The 24,288-nt window shown below is 42.4% G+C and overlaps 1 protein-coding gene across 9 annotated transcripts in view; it reads left to right on the plus strand.

Annotated features, from left to right (window-relative positions):
* Positions 1–24,288, plus strand: part of LOC117204459 (cytohesin-1) — a 60,410-nt gene that overhangs the window by 30,316 nt on the left and 5,806 nt on the right. For 7 of the 9 annotated variants that reach the window (XM_033441874.1, XM_033441875.1, XM_033441878.1 and 4 more), the window contains 2 exons: positions 20,681–21,286; positions 23,378–23,489. In XM_033441874.1, coding sequence (XP_033297765.1) covers positions 20,681–21,286; positions 23,378–23,489 — 718 coding nt within the window. Of the gene's footprint in view, positions 1–481; positions 527–20,436; positions 20,604–20,680; positions 21,287–23,377; positions 23,490–24,288 lie in introns of those variants that run through there. The other 2 variants (XM_033441877.1, XM_033441880.1) reach the window with 2 other exon arrangements.

The raw sequence follows: 24,288 nt of genomic DNA on the forward strand, positions 1-24,288 counted from the left end.
TTTTATCTTCTCCTTTTCCGCTTTTCCTTCTTTTTTTCCATCTTGTTTCTATTTCCTCTCCCCCCGCCCCTTTTTCATGCCTGTTATTATCCACCGTGAATACTCGCGTACTAAGAGATTTCTGGCGAGAAAACGCGAAATACCTGTGTCGCGACATAGCCGTACCGATGTTGTGCAAAACTCGTCGGACTACAAGTTTTTCTTCTAATCGTACAAGTATCTACTAACCGTGCGTTAGAGCCGAATGATGTGCTTACTCTCTCGCTTACGGTATAGAGACGCGCTGTTGAGTGACTCGATCGTAATCCTAAGTTTGTTAACCGATGTTCGTTTTGTTGGTTTATTACTCTGAGAAGAATGGAAGACCGTTTCGATCATTGGGTCTCCAAGAGTTGAGCGATAGAAGAAGCGCACCAGAGAATTTAACGCCGAAGGTTTAGCCCGCTTTTAGCTGCCATTTCCCAGTATGCATCGGATTGAATAGAAACCGCAGCACATGGTCAACGTCTGGCATCTCTGTTGTGCGGTAAATACCGTTGGTTAGATACAAATCTAGTCTTTGTCCGTTCTTTTTTGTTCCCTCTTCTCTCTGTTACTATACCAAGAATTTAACTTTCAAAATAGCTCTTGTCTGCAATCTTTTAGAGAATCGTAACAAAAAATCGCGCGTTCGATTCCATCAGAGTTCATTTACTATGTGCGAAACACATAATCTGGATAAACTCTGAAACTTGCGATCGTTACAAGCTTTAATAAAAAAGTATAATTAAACAATTATTCGTTAGCCATCGTAAAAGCCTAGATTAACGCTCGAGGCGATCTCTGAAAAAAACCGAGGTAAAACTTTAGCAGTCAATTTTAAAGGCTGCTTTTTGAAAAAGCGAAGATTGCGCGGATGATGATGTCCAACTTAATCGAGGTTCATCGAGCCGTACAGTCAGTTACGAAGGTAAAAGGACAATCGGGAAATAAGAAAGAGAGGCAAAGCTGCGCGGACAGTATGGTAGATAAATTGGAAAACTAACCACTCAAGGCCATGTCGAGGGGAGCCAAGAAAGAAAAGAAGCGAAGAGCATTCTAACAGCACGTGTCTTGCACGGCGCTTCTGATCTCGCGATTACCGTGGTGTCTTTTTTTCGCTTAGCGAACCAACCTTTCAAGGACGCGAAACAAGGCTGTTGGTCGCCAGAAAAAATAGCCGGACCTCCTTTTCCTTTCCATTTCGGAGTCGCGGCGCGTAGAGGTGGCCGCTATGTAGGTCGTCAAAAAAATGGAACGAAAGTTGGTGTGGTTGACGTAAATACGCTTCCGGCCAGACAAATCGTTTTGAACCTGTATCTTTTGTATTTTTATTTGTTTTCCTCTGTTTCTTTGAAACGATGAATGGCATTCGTAGTGCGTGGGTTACGAAATTTTTATTGGATCGGTTTTTTAAGCACGAATCGTTCATTCATGCTAGTCGTGAAATTTTGTCCCTCTCCGTCTTCCGTTAATATTTCACATCGAAAAGACTCGGGTATTAAAATATATGAATATATCTTTTGACGAATGTTGGTCTTAATACGGAGAAAGTGTCGCGAAAGGACGCGATTCGCACCAGGAAATTTCCATCTCTATCGAATCCTTTGTCGTCGCCCGTTTGCTCCCTGAAGACATAAAAAAGGGAAGACTTATTCCTGTCAGAAGGATACAAAGAGAGACACGACGCTACGTTAGAGTCATCGCACTTGCCAAGGAGAAAAGAAATAATATTACGTCAAAGGATTCTATTCTTAACGCGTGGGAAGGCGTAGGCACTTCGTCATCAATCGCAAAGATATATATTACACGGCCGAAGAAAATGAGACAAGGAAGAATAAACGATCCTACAAATACTGTTAACGGAAACTAATATAATTCATATCGAAGTCGGTATGTACCAAGATCTTGAGACTCGTTGCAGATGAACTTTCAGTCCACTTTTGAGCCGTATAAGCGTGTCACGAGCCAGGTAGCCGACTCTCGTGTAACAGAAACGGTGCAGTCTCGTCTCTGGGGGTCTAAAATAAACGTGCACGAGCTATTATTGGATTAAAGCAGGACAGGAGAGGGAAGAAAGCAGAAGGAACGAGCGTCGATTGTACGAGAAGTCACATGTTTTACGAATCGCAACTGGACACGAGCACCGAGGGTGTACAGGAGATATCCCTTCTGAAATGTTGTATAAATATTAATACGGGCCCTTCAGAACCAATACACGTGAGCTAACCTAAGAATAGTGGAAATTAGCATAATAATAGCTTCCGTTATTAGCGGTGAACGAATGATAATTCCAAGATAAAGACTCCTTGCTACCAGATATCGTGGTTCTTCTCTTATGATAATAGCCGGGGGATGATGGTACGTCGATGTGTTCCACAATTGAATATTTATTTGTGAAATATCATTAATATCACGATATCCATATAGGCTGAACTGTGCGGAAACTTTTGTTGCAGCTGCAGCGTTAGTTTTTGTTTTGACAGAAGTTTACAGGATATTACGATGGGTTACGTCCATCATGGCGACTTAACTGGAGAGGAAAGCATAGTTCTCGAAGTCTATCCAATTAGATGCCACGTCCACCTCCGGATGAATATTCAATTTCGTCGGTATAAAATAACACAGTAGTAATTTAAATACACTATACTTTCCAAAGTTTGTCCAATTGGACGCTACGTTGACCCACCATGAATATTCAATGCCACCGCCATAAAACAACAATAACGATTCAAATACACCGAAAATAGAAAGAATAAAGGATCAAGTATGTACTACCTTCACGGTAAATTAATTATATACCCTAATAGGCACACGAATTTCGCATACACAGCCAGAGCTAATGAATATCAATAGAATCGATCTCCATAATCTACTCTCTCTTCTATGCGTCTACAAAGAAATTCCCATTGCAGCTTTACGCCCGTGGCAATCGCGAACGTATTTAGTCGTCCGATTTTAATTAATTTCTTCCATTGTCCATTGGGATTTAATTATCCTTCTGCAATAGCGGACACCCGCATTCGCCGGCATTTATTCACGCGTACGTCGTGTAATCGCGATACATGGAAATTCGACCTTTGCAGTAGGCCATCCTGTAACACGCGTAACAGACACGTTCCGCATTACACGGACCACGGAGCTTAAAAAAAATTATCGAACCAAATTACTCATCCGCGAAATAAAGTTCGTTTATAAAAATTTATAAAATCCTCGTGTATCGTTGCACTTTGAAATTTACCCACCGCGTTACACCAGAGGTCGATGATAAAATTTTTCAAATTTCCAAATTTATGAATTTTGCTCGCGGTAAATAATGGCTCGTGAACGGTTAGACAGAGTCACACTCGAGGAGACCACGAAACGAAGCGAAAGGAACCAATCCTGAAAGTCACCGATATCCCTTGAAACACTGGAGAACGTTGGCGAATATCCGCGAAAGTCTCTCTCGAGCGTGGAGACGCGGATTTGTACAGAAGCTGGCTGTATTTCGAGCGCGCGAGGATCGCGCCATGCAACGGAGGGGAGCGCAGAAATGTCGAGCCGCCGCATTCCAGCGACTTTTAACGACTGTAACCCTCTTTTCCTCGACGGTCGAGCCGTTAGCCACGCTCGCGGACACCGACTGAGACACTCGGCTGCTTTCCAACCTCTTTGTACCTTACCCTACGATCGCTTTAAATTTCCTTGTAATTGTCGCGATATCCTGTTCCCTTGGTTCAATGCTTGCCGGATGAGAATGGCACGCCGTGTATGGATGGGCGGATGAAGCTTGTCGTGGGTGGTTAGACCGATCGATATCGGACAATGAGTCGACTGTTGGTCTGGCTGAGTTATAATTGCGCGAAAGGGGAAAAGGAAATCGTGGAAATGTTTCGTGTGCACGTTTTCGCGGCACCTCGAGGGTGCTTGATATCTGCCAGGATGGATGTGTTAAGTAAATGTCGGCGGCCAAGCAGGTACATTGTCTGTCCGACGAACGTGATATTCGTTCCTGTTATTTCGTATGTTCCAGGGGAATCGTAATATCGAAATTCCCCATTCTTGTCATTTTTCTTTGTGCCATGGATTCTGCGTTTCGAATCTCAGACACGTTAAATCTCGTCTAGCGGTGGCAAACGAGTTTTGCGTAAAGTAACGCGACTAGTGTAATGCTAGAGCGTATCAGAGCAGCGGATATAAGGGAGGGGGGAGTGACTTGGTTCAATAAATCAGTAATCCGGACTTCCCTTGCCAGGGAATCAATGCCTCTGTAATCGAAGGCTCGAGCTCTGCTGTATTCGTAGTTTGCGGAGTATAACAGAATCTCGTCCGTACGAAGAAAGAAAATCTGATTCGATGAACCGGCAATAATACGAAAATTACTTCCTCCGTTTAATCACAGAGTGGTACTTGAACAGTGTAGCGGTCGTATCGGTCTGTCAATAAAGTAGAAATTCATTTAGAAACTCCATCGACTGGTTTTCAAGGGACCACTTTAATAAACAATTGCGTCTTTGTCATAATTGCATTCGTTGATTTTGTGGAAATTGAAAAATTAGGTTCTAAAGGTAGTTGGTCAACAGGTGGGAAAGATTTGTACTCGTAGAAACAATGGTTTCTCCAGAGGACAAAAAGGAAAAGAAAAGGATAAGAATAGAGTTCGTTGATTCGCATAAAAATTGGTTGGTTTGAACGAGGTACGGGTTTTAGTCGGTTCTTTGCGAATGATCTACGCTCTCCTTTTCCGGATACTCACAAAAGAAAACACATGTAGGCCAGGTCAGGCCTATCCGAATGCGTGTTACGGGCTTACCAAACGGTTAAGACAGACGTTATTAAAGATTCAGATCTTTGATGGAATCCGTCGTGCCACTTTGACTCACGCGCTACAACTCTACGTTTTTGTCCCATGCATTTCGCATCGTGATTCTTGTACTTTGCTTCCGTGAGTGGCATGATTAGTTTGACACAGCAGAAAATACCGAATTCATATGTGCACGCAATATAGCCAGCGGAGAAAACTAAATTGAGCTTACAATTATTAAAAGAGATAGTTTACAGGTATTTATACAAATCTTAAAAAGAACGTCTCCGCTTCCTAACGAAAGGAGTTTTCTTCTTCGCGAAAGAAACGCTATACGTAAACGCCAGAATGCATGGAGAATCGTAAGGGTCAGCTTTTTGTTTCTCTCCGCTTGGATTCACAGACTTGGATTCCTTTGCTTTAGGTGCTGTTTCTGACCGTGGTTGGTATCTGTTGCTAGTTTTCGTTCCCCCGAGTGCGTGGTGCGACGATGTATTTCAATTCGACGCGAAAGGAAATCGCCGCGCCGGGTCAAAATACGAGGCGATATCTGTGCGATGACTTGGGGCGGAAACCGCGCATTCCATCATCGTGTTTTACGCTCGTTGTCGTCGTGAAAAACGAACACACGGCTATCGATAGCCAGTTGCATTTATCTTCCTTTCCATGCTGTTTGCACCGTAATTCGATAGAGGTAAACTCCGTGAGTTTGAACGCTCGGGAAAAATCAGGGAGAAGGGAACGAATTGTTCACTTTATATTTGGATTAACGAATCGAATAACCGATAAGTAGATATAGGTATATCTTAGTCGTACAAAAGTTGCTGTTTAAAGGGATGTTAAGCGATCGGAGTTCCAAGAACGCGGAAGCTCGAGGCTTGCGTGTTTCTGACAGATATCTTGCTTTTCATTTTAGACGACTTAACTAGCTCAACAGGCAAGGCGAGCATTGATCTTGATGAACTGGTCGACCTAATCGAGCAGAGATACGTCTTTCGCCGCTTCTAGTAAATTTCGAGGATTATCCACGCACAAACTGGTTGAACATCGAAGCTCCAATACAAAGATAGCATTTACGTTGCAACAATAGATGCAGAAAATTTTCAGCGACTAATTTTTACGCTCGACTGTCATCAATTACATTTACAATTACAATTAGTTGTTTACAGTTTTCGATAATGAAATTTTGACGAAATAAAAATCAACTTTCACGACCTTAGGATTACGGAAGATAATGTTCGAGCATCGTTTTGTTTCATGATCATGTTGCGCACCGAGTCTTCGATCAGTACATCTAACCTTTACGTCGTTACTTCGTAGAAAGTAACGTTTGACTTTTTACGATAGCGTGACAATACGGTGTGCGTTCAAGGACTACAGACTGTAACAAGAGATGCACGAGAAGATACGTTATTTTCATTGTGTTTTCTCTACTGTGTTGGTGCCACGGCCAATCAAACTTCAATTTTCTAAAAGTTTCTCTCCGAGAAGTATAGTATCCATTCTTGTTGAACGCTGGTTCTGAAACTCTTTATATTCATCTTCTAAAATTTCTCCTTCAGTTTCTGTTTTCTGTCAAGCTCACAGTCTAACCGCGCATGGGAGTAACCACCCTTGGTGTAACGTTTACCCCATACACGTGCACAGGCACACGTCAAGGCAATTTACCCATTTCAGCCACTTCGCCGCGGGCACGTTTCAAACGCTTAACGGCAGAAAGGCTAACGCTAAATCATTCGTTAGAGAGTTTACGAGTGTACAAACGTTTGCAATCCTTTTCCCTTCGAGAAAGAAGCATCCGATCGAAGAACGTAAAGGCGTGTCGGAATCGATGGTCGATCGAATGAAAAAATTCCGCGAAGGAGGATCGGTAGTCGTCTTCGAGATATAAAATGCATTTACATTACAACGTTAAACGACATAGTTAATTTAATCACGAAATCTTCTCGCACTCTTTTCATACGTCGAAGCATTTGGAACTTCCATTTCCTAGTAATGCGGCAATTTAAATACAAGGATTCTCAATTATCCAGAACAACGTGTATCGACAACGAAATCGAAACCGGTTTATCCACTCGAATCATCTTCGCAGGGACAAAAGGACGAACGAAAATTTGTTCTAGATCTCGTGCGGAGGAGGAACGAAAGATGACACAATACCTGACATCTTCTAGTGAATGAATCGAGTAAATGGAATAGTAAAATGTTCAGAAGGGGTGAGTTTCTCCGTCGAAAGGAAATGTCGTGCCAAACACGAACGCAGCTGCGTTAAATCGCTTCTCGCTTGCACCTGTGCCAATTCGACGGATATTCTAGTAGAATGTCACGAGGTCGTGCAGAGGACAAAATAGTCCGCGAAGATGTTTCGAGAGCAGACACGGCTGTCGCGTCGTTCCTTCGAAACGAATCGTATATTCGACTCGTGGAAGTTACGGGTGAATACTTTTGTGGTCATACCGAGTGCTTGATATTTTCTGCCATGTCTCGGCCTTACGAGAAATTTGAAGTTGTATGCGAATTATGTAACGCGATTAGAGTCGGTTCAATTCTTACCCAGTCTTTCGTCGACGTTTCCTACGTAAAGTTTGAATACAAAGGGTCTTTCATTTCGTCCTCCAACAACAGAGGTCTCTTTTCTAACAAGAACAATTTCACTCAGTTATTTGTATTTCATCTGCACTCGATGAACAAGAGGGATACTCGCGAGGCTCTTGCGACTATTTTCTCTATTTTCTCTATACGTATACTCAAATTATTTCAGACCGATCAACCTTCGTTCATTATAAAATGGTACACAAATTCCATCTTAATGCGTGTCTAAAGCCCCATCATCGCCGTATCTCTGCCTCGTCCTTTATTATTCGTCGAATTCGAGTCCCTTATCGTTCGATCCTCCCCACTCAGTGTCTCTCATTTCTGAAGGAACATCGTTCCTCGTGGTTCACCGATGAATCGATAATTCGCGACTATCTGACTGATTCCTGAAGAAGCTTCCCATAGGAAGTAGTTCGCGCAAGGAAAACGATTTCGTTGGTTGTCCCCGGTGGAAAATAGCTGGTATTGTTTCCGACATGTCAATGGGAAGATGGGAAAAAAGACGTCCTCGATGCAGATTCCCCGAGGCCTTTGGTCACGTATTGTATACGAGAGCCTGGTACTGTTTCCTACGGCAAAAGTATCGAGGAAAATGTGAAAAAGGAGCGAGCCAGACTTCCCTTCTGGTTGTCTCACGTGTGTGTGTGTGTGTGTGTGTGTGTGTGCGGGAATCCGCTTCGACAACGGCCAAGAAACATCTTCCGGCAGACTTTTAACTGGCATGCTTTTTCGCTTTCGCAATAATCCGAACGATGCTCTGGTTTTACCGTGTACGGAACAAGAGGGATGGAAGTAACGAATATTGCGTGGAGGTACGAATTCCTCGAAACGTTGCTGCTTTTGTTTGCCGGACCTTTAGTCGTAGGCGGTAGACATTTTCTTGTATCGGACTCGGCAAGTTTGTCGAAACTAAGTTGGAAGCGGTAGCTTCGCAAATGAAAGATTGCCTCGCATTCTTGTTTATCCGATTTCTCTTTTCTCGTCGTTACTTCGGTTTCGGAATCTTCAAAGGCTTACTTCACGGGCAATGTATGTGGGTAGTATTGTTAGGGAAAGTAAGCTTCGGTAATTCTACGAACAGAATTTTGTTTTCGCCATCTGGTTGGGCAGGTTCGATCGGCGTGGACACGTTTTCGGGCCTCATCGCAAGCAACAAAAGACGGTCGAGCGAAGCTTTTCATTTCTGGACGATTAAACGAGGGTTCGTGATTAAAAGCACCGCTCTCATGTGGGTCAAGTGATCGGGTACACAGATCGAATTCGCGTTCGTGGAAAATTCCCAGGTCGCTCGATTGCGCTTTTTTCTTCTTTTTTTTTTTATTCGTAACTTTACTGCAACAAAATTCGTTTCATCTAAATTCGTTTCTAACGCTGCAAGATTTTGAAAAGCTCTTTGCAACATTGTTTTAAAAGAAACAAAAAGGAGAAAGGAGAGGGAAGAGTATAGAAACTGTCCAGGAAAGAGGTGAAATGTAAAACAGCTTGGAAATATTTGTTCTTTTTTTTTTCTTCTTTTTTTCAAGTACAAGTGAAACAGTAGGTAAGAACGCAATTAGTGCAGTGCATTTAGCTGTGCAGCGAGGTTTTCCTCGGACTCTGCTCGACCGTGTTTCTTTCCCTCGAAAATGAAAGATACGGTCCGCCAAGATGAACTGTAAACACAATAAAGGAGCAAGGGAGAATAACGAGAAAATGTAAATAACGTGGTGAACGATTCGAAGCAGATGCATCCTGAGATGCAACGAAGAAGAGCAATGTGCATCGCTATGAGCACACACAGGATGCGATAAGCTATATACTCTCATTTCCTTTTCGCACAGATTGTGGAACCTCGTTACGTTCCAGGCCTGTTTGCTTTGATAACCGATTGCAGATAATAAATAATACGATTTACTGAAAAACGAAAAAAAAAAAAATGTTTTGCTAAAAGTTAATCGCGGTAACTTCGTTTGACCCATTATTTTAATACTTTCGACACGAAAAATGACTATAAATCATCGATCGACGAGATTGTCGAGTTAGTGGGTCGTCTTTTATTTTATCTGTAAAACAAACGTCATGACTGTATCTTTCTTTTTTTGACTTATTATTCATTTAGATTTCGTACATCGATTAATTTAACGTAAACATCGAGATAGAATCCTGAGAATTGCACAGCCAGACAAATTGCGATTAATCTGGCGATCAGTTGCTGCGATTAATCTAACGATCAGCTGCCTCGATTCGCGTAGCCGGCGCAACGACGTTACACGTCGTACATATGTATGTATTTCGCTCGATATTATGTAAGTGTTTATCGCGAAAACGACGATAATGCGCGCAGGCCCGCGCGAACATCGACGTTCGCGAATGATTCATCGTTTTGCGATGCTCCTCTATCTGGAAGGGACTTAAAATGCAAATTGCCATCGCATTGAGCGCGCGGTCTCGCATTGTTCGACATGGGAAAGCTGAAAGACATCGGAGTTTAATTTACAATGGTTAAATGTTGAATTCCGCGGAATAATAATGGGAAAAAGCAACGGTATTTAACAGAGCCAACCCTAAGAATTTTTCGAATTACATAAATTACTTTTACAGTTTACGTCATCCTTTTAAAATGGCATTTAAGTTATTCATTAACGTCACAGTGAATCATATTCGTTGTATTTATGTTGGAGAATTCGTTTTATCTTTTTTGAAAATTCTAAATACTCCACTGATACGAGGTAAAAGAAAAATGCTGGATAAGAGAAAGGAAATGCGAGTCGATTGCGAAGCAGGACAGTTCATAGTTCACAGAGATGGCGTCAACAAAGCTTCCTGTGTCACGACAGTAGTTGATTTACCGTGGGACGCATTGTCACGGACTGAATTAATTGACGGGGTCAGGTAAGGACTGCCGTTTGTATTTTCTGTCGATGATGACAAACACGTCTATTAGCAATGCTAACCACCATGCGACACCTTGCACGATCGCATACCTTAGCTAGAGGTTGCTCGAAGCGATATTTTCGTTGGAACGAGTGCGTTGTATATTTTATCTAACGTTCAACGACGACTTCGTTGATTTAAACGATATTTATTCTTTCGTACAAGGTGTTTTAATATTTGGAACACCGCGTATTAGCTCTATATCGTGTCTGGCAATATTCCCACAGTATCTCGTTTACGATAAAATATGGAGACCAGGAAGGAAGATAAGATTAATTTTATTTAAATTGTCGATTATCGCGAATGGATCAATGGAATCGTCCATTTGATTCCAGGAAACAATTAATTTAACGGAGATTAGTGGGAAACTAACTATCTTAGATCGTAAATTCTAAAGAGGTCTAAAGCTTTATGAGTCCATTGATCGTAAAGTTAGAAAGATCCTTGGTTGTTTCGAAGTGAACCTCCTTCGGGTCAGTGGTCTTGAAATTCCACGGTTAGGATGAAACGGATCTTGCAATTATTCTTAATCCTCGAATAAGTTATGAGAGTAACATTAAATAATGATGGTATATAACAGTGTACGTTTTTAGATGCGCTCTGCTAAAAATATTCATATAGGAACAACGAGGTAAACGTGTTGCTCTCGATTCGCTCGAAGAGAGTAATTCCTTGGGTGAAGAGGAGAGGTCATCGTATGGTTGATTAATAAAAGCTTCTATGGGGTCGATGTGTAAAAATAAAGATCACCCTCGCGAGTCGAGAAATAAATAGCGCATGCATGTCGTTTAGGTGAATCAAATGGAGTATGCTCCGCTGAACGACGACTCCCTTTCTCTCTCTCTCTCTCTCTCTCTCTCTCCTCATTTGCGTGCGATTACTCGCAGTAATTTAACATGTTCGAACCAAATCGAAAGTCGATATCCCTTCGCGAATGTGAACGTTTTAAACAAGTTGGGAACAGGGGAGGAAAAAAAGAACGGGATGAAAGATTCGAACAAATCGGTGCGTTTAAAGAACATTTGACTTAAAGAGCCAGTCACCAACTGATCTAATGACGAATATAGTGCGGAGCGGTGTTATTTTAGAAACGGAGAGTCAGCCGTAAAAGTAGCAACGCGCTGCGTAACGGGGTTAACAATTACGTTGTGGCGTCTCGACAGGATTCATTAGAGTTAAGGTTAAGGTTCATTAAACTCGAACCGCGGTGAAGAAGTCCGCGGGGCGACTTTACTACTGGGAGCTTGGCAATTTTAGCGATAGCATCGTTAAACGTTCCCATGTAAATTACAATACGCGATGCGAACCCAGTGGCTGTTATGCGCGATTTCCCGCGCTGTTCTTCTAGCCTAACTGGACGTTTCTTCTATCGTTTCGTCTAACTGCCTTCTTTTTATCTTAAGACATTCTCGGCAACACCGTCAATTCGTGTGAAAACCGAATGCGCATGCCACGCTGCGTTATTCAACTTGCAAATGTTCACTGTCTACAGTTATCGAAGTCTTCCTCAAGGCGTATTATTCATATTTCGAACTAGCGATAACTTAGAATACGTATCAGCTGCGAACATGAACCTGAAACGCTCTTTTCAAACACCCCCATCTTCTACTTCGACAAAAATTGAACATAGACGCACAGTCAATTACTTAGATTCCCCGAAACAATTTCTCCATTGAGGAGCGTTCAGCACCGGATGGCGGCGTCGAATCCAGTGGCCGCTTCATTGAGTCGCGCGCGCTTACGCCCTTGAGTCGATGTTACTCAAGGTCGAATCGGAAGGACGATCGATTTTACCGGCACAGAAGCATCGAAGCTGCAGACGGTTGGCATTTTCGCGTCTGGTCTGCGCTCGGTGTATACAACAGATACCGCGAGAGAGAGTCACGCATGTTTTCTCACGCATCGACGAGAAGATGGCGTGGAAGGACGGGGCCGCGTCGTGGCCGGATGCGGAGCCGAGAACGGACAAAAGAAACACGGCTGCATAACAGACAATACCACTCTGTGCCGGCACAGACGACCAACGTTATTGTCCGTGACTCGCGCTATATCGCCGCGACCGCCCGTTAACGAGGTCCATCGAAGACAACGAGAGCCCACTTCCGGTCTCCCTGCCTTTTTTCCTGGCTATACTGCCACGAGCAAAGAGTTCTGCGTCGCTGATGCGAACCAATCTCTTCTTCGTCTCCTTCTTCTTATATTCTTTTTTCTTTCTCGCTCCTAATTTCTTCGTTTTTTCCCCTCGAACAACCGTTTCACAAGAGGGTCGAAGACGAAGCGGACTGGGTCTCTGAAGGTTTGCGATGTTGTCAAGGAGTAACGCGATCGCCTCTTTAACGCGATGTGCGCAAGAGTACAAACTTGGCAGAAGTTTGCCTGTCTTTCGTTTGTTCAAGCCAAAGGTTTGTCGTACAGGGTGGTTGCTGGTTGTCCTGCATAGTAGGATTTTAGATGCGTGATAGGTCTTGGGGCAAGTTTCCGTTTGATATTGAGGATTGGAGGTTGATAGGCTTTCGTTGAACTTCAAACGAACAATTCGATTGCTTGTTTTGTTAACGAAATATTTGTTTTGGAAAACTCTCTTAAACGATCAGTTTACTTGTGGAAAGAAAAAAGTTTCTTTGTAGCGACGCGTCCTTTCTTTTTCTATCGACTATTTGCAGCTCGTCGAATAAATTTTCTGTTAAATTGAAGATCGCCTATGATTACTATTGATGTTGCAGAGTAATTAGAAGATTGTGCTTCTGTAATACGAAGCAATTAAAAAAACACCATTTGTGTGAAGTGAAAACGTTAGGTGAGATAGAAATGTTATTGCTACTAATTAACTCTTGCATCGCGATTCTTATTCTCGAAGAAAAGGAAAAGTAAACTTAATTCGTCTAAATCTAGAACGGTGAACTGGGCGGAAAAAGAGTTGGCGTTAAGAGCGAGCACGAAGACAGTTGGAAATACGATTAGTTTGGTGTGGCGTTGCAGAAATTTCAGACCAAGTCAAAAGGGCTGGTCTCTGTATAGGAGGGTGAAGTTCTTCTACCTTCCCTCTGGGACATTATCGCCCCTCCGATCAGCCTATCTATAGGAAAAGGGCCACACCTTCCGCAGACGTAGCAATGGCTTAACGACCGAGGCAGCCGGTCGCGTTTCTACGTCAATGTTTTCGCGCTTTAAGTCCCTGATACACCTCGATATTCATCGTTTCACCCTTTACTCGTTTCACACTTCACCAATAGTAGTTCCGGCAGTCATTTTTGGAACTATCGTGAACTATGGTTGTTGTAAGTAACAGCAGGAAATTTAATGAAAGAATTATTTGCGGACAATTTTTTAAATAGAAATTTACCATTACGCGACGTATACTTTTTACGCGACAGATATTTTCTAGTCAAAAATTTAAGATTCGAAATACTTGTTTTTCTGTCCGTAATCCTTACGTACCCTTATTAACCCTTTCCGTATAGTTAAAGCCTACCATGAAGATAGGTCAGCTTGAGGGTTTCTTTTCCGCCAGTAAACATCACAAGGGTGGCTTAACTGTACAACGCCCTCCGGGTAAACATAGATGATATATCCCTTATTTAGAATCATAGCATTCTTTTTAGATAATCAAATCTATCTAGAACGATCTAACATCTACAAAATTTTAAACTTTCCTTCTTCTTTTTTTTTTGTTTAAATGTTTTTAAACTTGACTCGAGTTGACCAATAACTTCCGAAAAAAGGGTCAATTTACCGGGTGGTTTCAGTGATAGTCGTATTTTTAGTTTCTTCAAAGTGGTCGTGGTAAAAATAAAAGACATGCCTCGGAGCGACGCGGTGAAATTTCTTTTTCCCTGCGAACGAACTGCCGATCGTGGAACCTGAATAACAAGTAGAGCGGCGTAAAACGCGCTTAATACGGTCGGTGTACTCAGGACAACGTCTCCGACCTCTTCCCACCTCTTTTCGATATTACCGAGGGCTGGCTGCCTCCAGGAGGGTGTATCGTGTACACAACTCCTGCTGTTCACCTTTGCACAGTTACCTTTCGCGTTCAAACAATGTTTCTTCCTAGGTTTTCTCTCTCTCATCAAATTTGTCTAATGTCTAACGCTTCGAATGGCGAGATCGACACGAAATAACATCGCGCGTTTTATCTTCCTGCTCGATATAATTAGCGGTGGTGTTAATGCAATAAGTTTGCGAGCTATGCGGCTATAATTACGTTAACATTTTAGATTACGTTTGTTGTGAAATTGTAAGTTGCACATAGCCATCGTGGACATTAACGAATAACGAACATAGGATGTTATAGTTTACGAGATGCGACGTTTCAAGGAATAATTGATGTCGAGCTCGTTCTATCGGCTAAATATTAAAACGATGAACTAGTACACGTCAATCTTTGACATCGTAGAACGTGTAAATGTCGTTTCCAATTGATCGATCCGAAATTTTGAATATAATAATATATGAAATCACGGCGGTGATAAAAAATTGTAAACAATCGTGAGATATGTATTACGATCAAAGGCGAATAAACGGATAAAAACAGGCTAAAAAACGGATTACCTAAATTACTCTAAACTTTAAAAAAAAAAAGAAAAATGAGTAAATACTTGCTACAAAAAATTGATGACTTGTTTTCGTGTTGGAAATCAGTGAAAAAGAAAAAGAACAAAATAAAGTAAAATAAGATAGCAGTTGAACAAACGATTTAACTACTCGGAATATTCGAACGTGAAATGCATTACGACGGTTTGTATCGTTTTCCACGACGGGCAGAATAAATATTTTACGATCGCGTGTTCGCGTCGTTTTCCAGGGCGACACTGGCGAAGATCGCCAGGATATCGCGCGAACCACCGCGTCGTTTGCACGTATCCATCGATTTTTTCTTCCATCCTTCCATTCCCGACAAAGCCTTCGATACTCTTCACTCGTCATTTCGCGACCAAACCGACCAAGGTTTAATCTTCGTCGAGACAGAGAGGATGGATATCGAACGCTCTACAGTCTACCGGAAAGCGACCGATTGTCCCTCGCTCTTTTCAACGCGAAAGTCTCTCGCGTTTCCTTCTCCTTTTCATACGATTCTCTGCTTTCTTTGATCGAGCTTCCACGTCTACACGATGAACAACTCTGCGAAAAATATTGGAATCATTGTTTCGATGCAGGATTATATTGCGGGGGAATTGTGTGAATTGGCCGATTGTAATTGATAAGGGCGAATGTAATCGTGATTAAAGTAGTCTAATATCATTTAGGTCGTCGTAAGACGCGACACGTATATGAGACTTTTCTACAGAATTAATAGAGACTGTTTATGGTGGATGAAAGATTATCTATTTAGACGAGGCAATTGTATGTCTCTTGGGTTAATTTTCGTACGTTTAGCTGGTTATTTAAAAGTCTAACTATTATGATTGCTCTGGGACAAAAATTCAATAGCTCTGGTTTAGACCAGACTGTTTTGTTTCGACGTTAAAATAACGTTTAATAATTCGACGTTTCGGCGTACAATTAAATTCTTCACGACGAAATTGCACTGTTTTCTTAGAAATCTATTCGAACATATGAAAACGCGTTTGCTCTCTTCCAGACATAGGTATCGAGTCTGACCCGATTGCATCGCGACACAGGTCGAAGATCTCTAAGGATATCAAGTAAATAATTATACCTATCCGAAGCCGTTTGCTCTTCAGGGTCTTCCGTTAACACCATCGCATTCGACATTCGTCGCGTAACGTAGTCTCTTCTTCATTTTTCCCAACATTAGTAGCTTTTCTCAACAACTCATATTATCCATTGTTTTACATTCGACTTACGTAAGCCTGAACGGTGCACGAGTAACGTTCCACCGAACAAATCCAAAAGAATTTTCAAGAATATTTTTCTTCTCTAATTCGATTGTAATATCTCTTCTTTTCGTTTGACTCTCGATATTTGTCTAGAAACGTGACCATTGAATTATTTGAAGCGTCTGCTTCATATTTTATAAGCACAAACAAGCTTCCGTTGTATCATTCCTCCGCTAACGAAATTTCGATGTCAGGCTTTCATTGACAAGTGTCCCGCGACAAAACGGACGTTGACGCGCTCGTAAACGCGTGGAACGCGTCGTGAATGTATCCGGTTAAAAATAAACTGTACTTCCTTGGGCGTAGGGCCTCGATAAACAGCTTTTGGACGAGCTGGCTGAAAGGAAGTGGAAAATTTACTCCGGCCCCGGATTCTGATCCCCGACGAATTCTCTTTCCCCCGTTTCTATTATTCCGAGCAAACAGCGCGCTCGTTGTTTTCCTCCGTTATTACTCAATTTATTGTTTCATATTTCGGATTTATCATATTTGCGACTAATATTTGATATTAAAATGGATGCCTCTATGTACAGTATACTTACGTCGAAATGATTTCAGTAAGCAGAAATCGATACGTTTGTATAAGCAACTATACTATTTTTGTATTATTTAGTAGTCTGTTGATATTCGCGTGAAATCGTAGTTTTACAAACACGACTGAAGAAATAGAGTCTAAACAGACGTCTGTTCAACAGGCATATTTTGCGTATTATGTGCGTATAGTCTTTGCGATAGACAGTGAAAATACGTCATGAAATATCGTAGGTTATTTTCGAGCGAAGAATTCTTTCTTAGTCATCGAGTTTAGTAACGTTTTCTAAACCATTATTCGAGTTTTCGGTTTGAGTCATCGTGTCTCTCGTTCAATCGTATCACGTTGGAAAATTCCTTACGATGTGGTCGAAAGTATAGAGATAGAATCTTTCGAAGCACTCAAAAATCCGATTAGCATTTGTAAAAAGGCAATCCTCGTTTCCTCTTCTGTGCACATATCACTGTAACAAATAACTTACTCAACGAGTTATTTACTTTCTCTTAGCAAAGTTACACAGCGATAACCAGACGTTTCAAGCGCCGGCTAACGGAAAAAGTTAATTCGCCAGTTCGATGCACCCACCTTATTAAGTAATACATTATATTATAAACACGCGCAATTAAAGCCGACAGACGGCTTGTTATACCTTAGCACGCAATTACTAGCAGAACGGAAGACAATATCGCAGAATTCCTTTCGATTCGTTTCATGATCGTGAATCGAAAGTTATCGCGGAAAAAAAAAAGAAGAAAGAGGAATTTTCATGGCTCCGCGAATAAAGATTCGCGCTCAATTAGTTTGACAATTTCTGGAAATCGGGTTAACAATTCAATGGAGGAGGGCAGAGAGCGAGATCGTTGAATAATTTCCTCGCTTAAGCATTCGAGAAATATCGCGCGGTTCTCGCGAGAAAGAAAGCCGACCCCGAACATTAATTAGGCCGGATATCCTTTTGTCGGTAATTAAGCAGAATTTATCTTTCTGCCGTACGAAAGGGCAACTTTTTCTTCCCCTTCATTTCTCCGTCTTCTTTTTTTATAACAAAAAAATCATGCTTTTTCGAAAAGTTTTCACGGTTCTTTCAAAACGGAAAAACCGGAAGATTTGTTCTCGATGGCTGTCAGAGATGCTCATTGTTTGAGCGGAATGAATCCGCGGACGCGAGAGCAAAAGGAGAATCGTTTGTTTAATAAAATCCCCGGGATTGTTACTCGTTCGAGTCTGTTGTTAATTAAAAACTTACAAGGGGTGAGCGTACCGTGAGCAAGAATTCAATGAATAGAGTATTTCGCGGGAGAATTGCATTCAGAATTTTATATTAATGTTTTCTACGCGCGATCTTCTCAGATAAAATTTCTATACCGCGCTGATCAGTTGCACGAGTAATTAAGAGTAATTTGAAACTTCATACTAAAGATTTATACGTGAACTTCGGTCGTCGTAAAAATTTCGTTTTTCCAACGTATTCATAATTGGTCGGCATTCGTGACTCACCCTACTGCGACGATATTAAATTTTGATGCAGTTGAGAAGATACTTGGCAAGATCGTGATGCCTCAAGCCATTTTCCAAGACGCGCACGCTCAATCACGCTAATGTCTTCATTTAAAACCTATTTTGATCATCTACAAAGAACTCATCTATTTCACTTCTCCTAACGAATCTCGCATGGAAATTGCTATAAGATCGTAAGATCTCGTGTCCGCTTGTACTTATCGAAACACAAATATTCAGCTTGAAAATATATCCGCAACTCTGATCAATTATTTACATAAGTTCTTTATCGAAAAACTTATCAGATTCAAGGATTCAAGATATACCGGGCAAAGATGATCATCCTAACAAAACAGGCATTGGATGGGCAGGCAAAATTCGCAAAGATAAAAAACTTCTGGGTGGATAAATGAAACCGAACCGACAGATTTCGAAGTTTCCTCGACACGATATCGTAATTAAGAGACGTGTCTGCGTTTTTCCGGAAGTGTCTGATCCCGTATTAAAGTCGGAGGTGGTGCATTCTGGGAGGCGGCCGGGTCAAAACATAACCGTGAGACACGCGTTCGCGTACGACACCGTGGAAATATTATTCCAACGTTTCTCGTTTCAATTTTTTCTCTTGTTCACCTCGACGAATGAAAATGTACGCTCGTTCCATTGTCATACTACGTACACACATCGCGGCTTCTTCTCTTTTTCCTCCTTTTTGTTCAACGTTACAAGAGATTGTGTTTCGCCTTGATTTTCGTAATTGTGATTTTCCGGCATGGAATTATTTTCTGCCACGGAAGATCGTTGCATCGTGTTCGATGGGTAATTAAGTAGAAGAAATTGACACGTATTTCTATCCAATTCAAACGTCGGTGGGGAAAGAAAATGGGAAAGGGGAGCAAGTTCTCGTAACACATTCGATCGATCTTGTATTCTTTTGAAAGTTAAGCTGTTTTGTAACCTATTCGTTGATAAAAGTCGATAAAGTCGAGCCAATTACGGTGCAACGGTCGAACGATTTTTCGCTTCTTTCGCAACGATACGGACGTATCTAACTAACAATAAGCAAAACTACTGCTTGGTCGGTCGAGCACTTTCGATGATTTCGACGTAGTTTAGCAGCTCGAAGAAGGAAACAAAAAAGGACACCGGAATCCGCGGCATGCCCTCCAAATCCGGCGCGTACAGCGGGAAATACCGCAGAAGGAAATTGCAAACGACTGGTAGAGTCAGACACTCGGCAGGAAGTCCGCGTACTGGTACTTGCGATCGCTGGTGAACTGCTTGGCGTTTACAAACCTCGAAAAAGAAGGTTGCACGATTGTTGCGTGCGACATCTGAAAGCAGAAAATCACCAAAAATGTACTTGTCATGTTTCTCTCCTGAGATATTCGTATCCTCTCCTTCTTCAAAATTGTACAGAAGATAGCGAAACGGTAGTAAATCCTACATAGCGAGATCAGAGAAACTGGTATTTCCTGCAATTTTAATCCTAAACCTTGAAACGCGAAACTCAGCGTCTTATTTGTGATTAATTCCGTAATGATAAAACCGTAGACGGTAGCTCGAACGCTACGTGGGCGAGACAGATACCGGTGTGACACTCGTGACGCTTCCCTCCCGGTATTCACCCTAGGAAAGTTCTTTGCTTATCTAAATCGGAAAGACGAGACCATGTCGGATGAAGGACTTCCTTTAAACATGGGGTGCGTCCGTAGCGATGATTTTTATAAAGGGACGACAGTGAAGGAGGAGGATGGAAGTAGTAAGGCGCAAAAAATCGAAGGAGCATCAGGCAAGAACGAACTTAGAACCGTAGAAACTTGGTCGATTTTACGAAATCCTACGGTGTTTCTTGCATCGAATCTTAACGCGATATTACTATTTGCTGCAATGCGGTTAAACGGCCGATCGTTTGAAAGAACCTCGAATAATGGTGGAACAAATTGTCGTTGGAATTTGATGTTAAAAGTATCGCTATAAGTAAAGATACACGAAGAAATCAACCGTAACTGTAAGTCGCAGTTGCGTTCGATTCTATCGGATTTCTTGACCTCCTTTGCAACTTTCCTACACGATGTACATATGTACCAGGTTCTTCGGGATCTTTCGTTTCCGGGCAATCTGTCCCAACAGATTGAGTTACTTCCAAACTTCATTCGTCCCTATATCCTCGACGTCCACAGGAAAAGCTTCGCCGAGCAAATGTTTCGCTAGTCGTGGTGACTAATTCGAGCGATACTCGATCTACCTGGCATTACACGCAACATTAATCAAATGAAAGCGGAGACAGGTTAAACCTTCGATCCGCGAAGCAACCTTAGAACCTCGAAACGGCACGTTCGATTCGAACCTTCCCCCTGGCAAATCGCGTTACACCGATCGTTCGATTCGGGACGAAGAGGACGATTCAAGGGTAGATGGAAGCGTGAGTGGAGATTCGCTCGCGAGAACGAGGAAGCCGTTGTCGTGCACGTTTCGCTGACCCGTCCGTTTCTGTTGCAGCAACTGAAAGATGAGCTGGGCGAAGTGGTGGCCGAGATGGAAGCGATGGAGGGCGGTGGTCTCGCGGCCGACGAGACCAAGCCGTCGAACAAGGCGAAACAGACGTCTATCGGCCGTAAGAAGTTCAACATGGACCCTAAGAAGGGAATCGAGTACCTGATCGAGCACAATCTGCTGGCCCCGACGCCCGAGGACGTCGCCCAGTTCCTTTACAAGGGCGAGGGCCTGAACAAAACCGCGATCGGCGACTACCTGGGCGAACGACACGACTTCAACGAGAGGGTGTTGCGAGCGTTCGTCGAACTGCACGATTTTACAGACCTGATCCTGGTACAAGCTCTTCGACAGTTCCTCTGGTCGTTCAGATTACCCGGTGAGGCGCAGAAGATCGACCGGATGATGGAGTGTTTCGCGCAAAGGTACTGCCAGTTGAACCCGAACATATTCACCAACACGGACACCTGTTACGTGCTTAGCTTCGCCATCATTATGTTGAACACGTCGCTGCACAATCCGAGCGTCAAGGATAAGCCCAGCGTGGAACAGTTCATTTCCATGAACCGTGGCATCAACAATGGCGGCGACCTACCTCGCGAACTCCTTGTGGTGAGTGCAAAAGCTCGCTCTCGCTTTATCTGCGCTTCCTGTGTCATTTGTCTCTCTATGGGAACCGTTCCTCGAATCGTATATAGCTAGCCTACAACGTCAGATCGCAGCCAGATCTTTTTGCTCGTACGACGATAAATAAAGTCATGCGATCTATGTTTAACGATAATTTACAGACTATCGACGGGGGACATTTTTGGATATTTTCTAGAATGCTCCATTATTTCTCTTCGTTGTTCGTTACAGCGTAATCGTACGAACCTCGAGCGACGATGAAAATGTGAAAGTTCCGAAGGTTAATTCGATCTTGGTTCGCTTTACTTTTCGCGTATGTGCCTCGAGATTTAATCTCGTTCCCACCTGGACTCGCAGTTTCACGTTTCGCGTTACAATTTTCGCCCGATATTCGTGTTTCGCGAAAAATGCAAATTCTCCTTGTTCCGCAAGCCGTGCCGCGAAAACATACACGAAAGATTTCCTGCAATTAGGGCAGCGCTGTTGGTGCAACGATTTTATTACGTGTGGGCAACCGTAATGATTAGGTGGAGCTCTATCACCGCAAATAAATAAAGGCGATACACACGTCGAAATTAGATCGCTATACTAAATCGTCGATAATAATCGGTGCACGTTCGACGTAATTCAAAGATAGGGCGCTATGAAATTCCAATTTGTCGTTTTTCTAAAATGCTGCACGTGCCATTAGAATATCGTTCGGAATATCGAGTTGGATCGTGTTTCCAGATGAGACTTGTATATTGCTTCGGCTGACTTTAATCAGTTCTATCGATGAGGAAGCAATCTTTACGATATTGTTTGCGGTTTAACCGAGTTATTGAAACATTCTGCGTTTATTCCCGTTCCCGTTTCCGATGACGTAAAGCGTATTAATCAGAAATTTCTGGTAAATTCCTGGCAAACGTTTGCGTCACGCGTAGATTCTCGCTTGACCGATCGATTCAGTCGTCCGCTCGCAGTATCTACACGGAGTTCGATAATCCAAATTCCATACGACTAGGATTTAATCGACTTATATTCCAATGAATATCGGACGATTGGCATTAAATGTTAGACGAACTGGTGCAAAAATTCCAAATTGAATAAACGAGCCGAGGATCGGTGGAGAAGGAGGCAAGTGGGTCTTAACAAACACGATAAATAACGCAATAGCGTGTGCAACAAAGGACGTACGTCATTCGCGTGCAGTGGCCGACCTTTCGTTCGTGTTATGTCGTGATGCACGCGTGTTTCCATCCGCGTGATCCATGGCCAGGATATAAAGCAATTGGCGCGCTTTACAAGTCGCCTCACAACCGGCGGATCGCAGTTATTAGAATGAACCTACTGACTAACGGGGAAGTCCGTTGCGGTGATTTCTTAATGGTAGATTTATGCAAAGTGGCGCGTTGCGTTTCACCTCGTCTCACCTCGTCTAATCGACGCGTTGCCGGATCGAAAACGATTCTAGACTGGCGATCATATGCAGCTGCTCTTATGTAAGCATAGATTTACCAGTTGCAGGATATCATCGATTTTATGTATCGTCTTCGACGAGCAGAATGGAATGCCGATACTGCCCCTGTCCAGTACATCGTTGATTTTCTTTCGTGCCATATAAACGGAGAATAAACGTTATAGTTCTCATTTATGCTTTGGCGATAATGGTTAAAGTGGATAATGGTTGAAGTTTTGTAAAAAATGAAACGAGTAGCTTCCTTTTCTCTTCTCAGCGAGATAGTCTCTTTTGCTATTTGCATCGTCTGGAGTAAATCGATTTGTACTTATAATATTATAACGTCGAATCCTTTTTGTATAATGTTCGCAGTAAGTGTTTTCTTACGGTTGCGAGAGACGTTTAGGAAAACTAGAATTTCCACTGACGACACGTTTGGCTCGCAGAAACTCGAATTTCCTCTAGTATCTTCCTCGTTGCGTACCGTCGAGACAAGCGATTCCATCGCACCGAATTATCCGAATTTTGAAACAGCAATGAGAGATACGAGATCATATCTCTTGATTTCGAACAACCAAATGATTTACTCGCAAAGATCGTATAGGTATTTTTTTAAAAGCAGTACGTTACTTTTGCAGAGCTTATACGAAAGTATAAAGACGGAACCGTTCAAGATACCGGAAGACGACGGGAACGATCTGATGCACACGTTCTTCAACCCTGACAAGGAAGGCTGGCTCTGGAAGCAAGGTAATTCTTTCGTAGACTGTGCAACGTACAATTCGACTTTTGACCCTTCTGACGTTTCCCTTCTCCCCTTCACCCGGTATGAATTGAAACGAGAAAACGTCTTTTGCGTGGCTGAGAGAAGGACGAAGAAAGAACGCTGCTCGAGCCATTGTTGATCGAATAATGTTGCGAATGTATCCCGGCTTGCATGCGATCCCCTTTCTTCCGGGGAATGTTACGAGTGCATGAGGATGTTAACCCTTTACAGCGGCGGATTTTTTTTTTAACAAATTTTCCATCGACCTTTCTTTGCAACAGGGAGAAAGCTTTTTCTCCGGTATACAAGTAGAGAAGAGTAATCGAGAGAAGATTGCATAAATAGTAAAATAGTAATTTTCGCCTAAAACGGAAAGTGATTCTAAAAATCGAGGAATGTTAAAAGAGGCTGTGTATAGTGAAAGTAACTTGTTCCTTTTCTTTAGGTAATCCTCTGTAGGTAAATTGGATTAGCGATCCACGAAGTTTCGTACATTTGGCTTAGCGTACGATATTCCATAGATAGATAACACAGACTGGAGATGTTTCTTAGATTTTCTTAATGCCTGGAGCAGTTTGCTTACGAGGTATGAAAAATACGTTTACCTACGGAGGGTTAAGTAGACCTGTCTGCTTTTTTGTTCACGTAGAGCTTGTAGCTTTCGACACAGTAAAGTAAAGTAAATACAAGTAAAGTAATGATCCGTACTGATTGATGTCGTAAAAGATACGTTTCTTGTTGCAAAGTAATCACAGGTGCAGGACTTAACGAACTTCTCACCCA

Source organism: Bombus bifarius, unplaced genomic scaffold (genome assembly GCF_011952205.1).
Source record: "Bombus bifarius isolate JDL3187 unplaced genomic scaffold, Bbif_JDL3187 scf7180000007978, whole genome shotgun sequence".
NCBI classification, from domain to species: domain Eukaryota; kingdom Metazoa; phylum Arthropoda; class Insecta; order Hymenoptera; family Apidae; genus Bombus; species Bombus bifarius.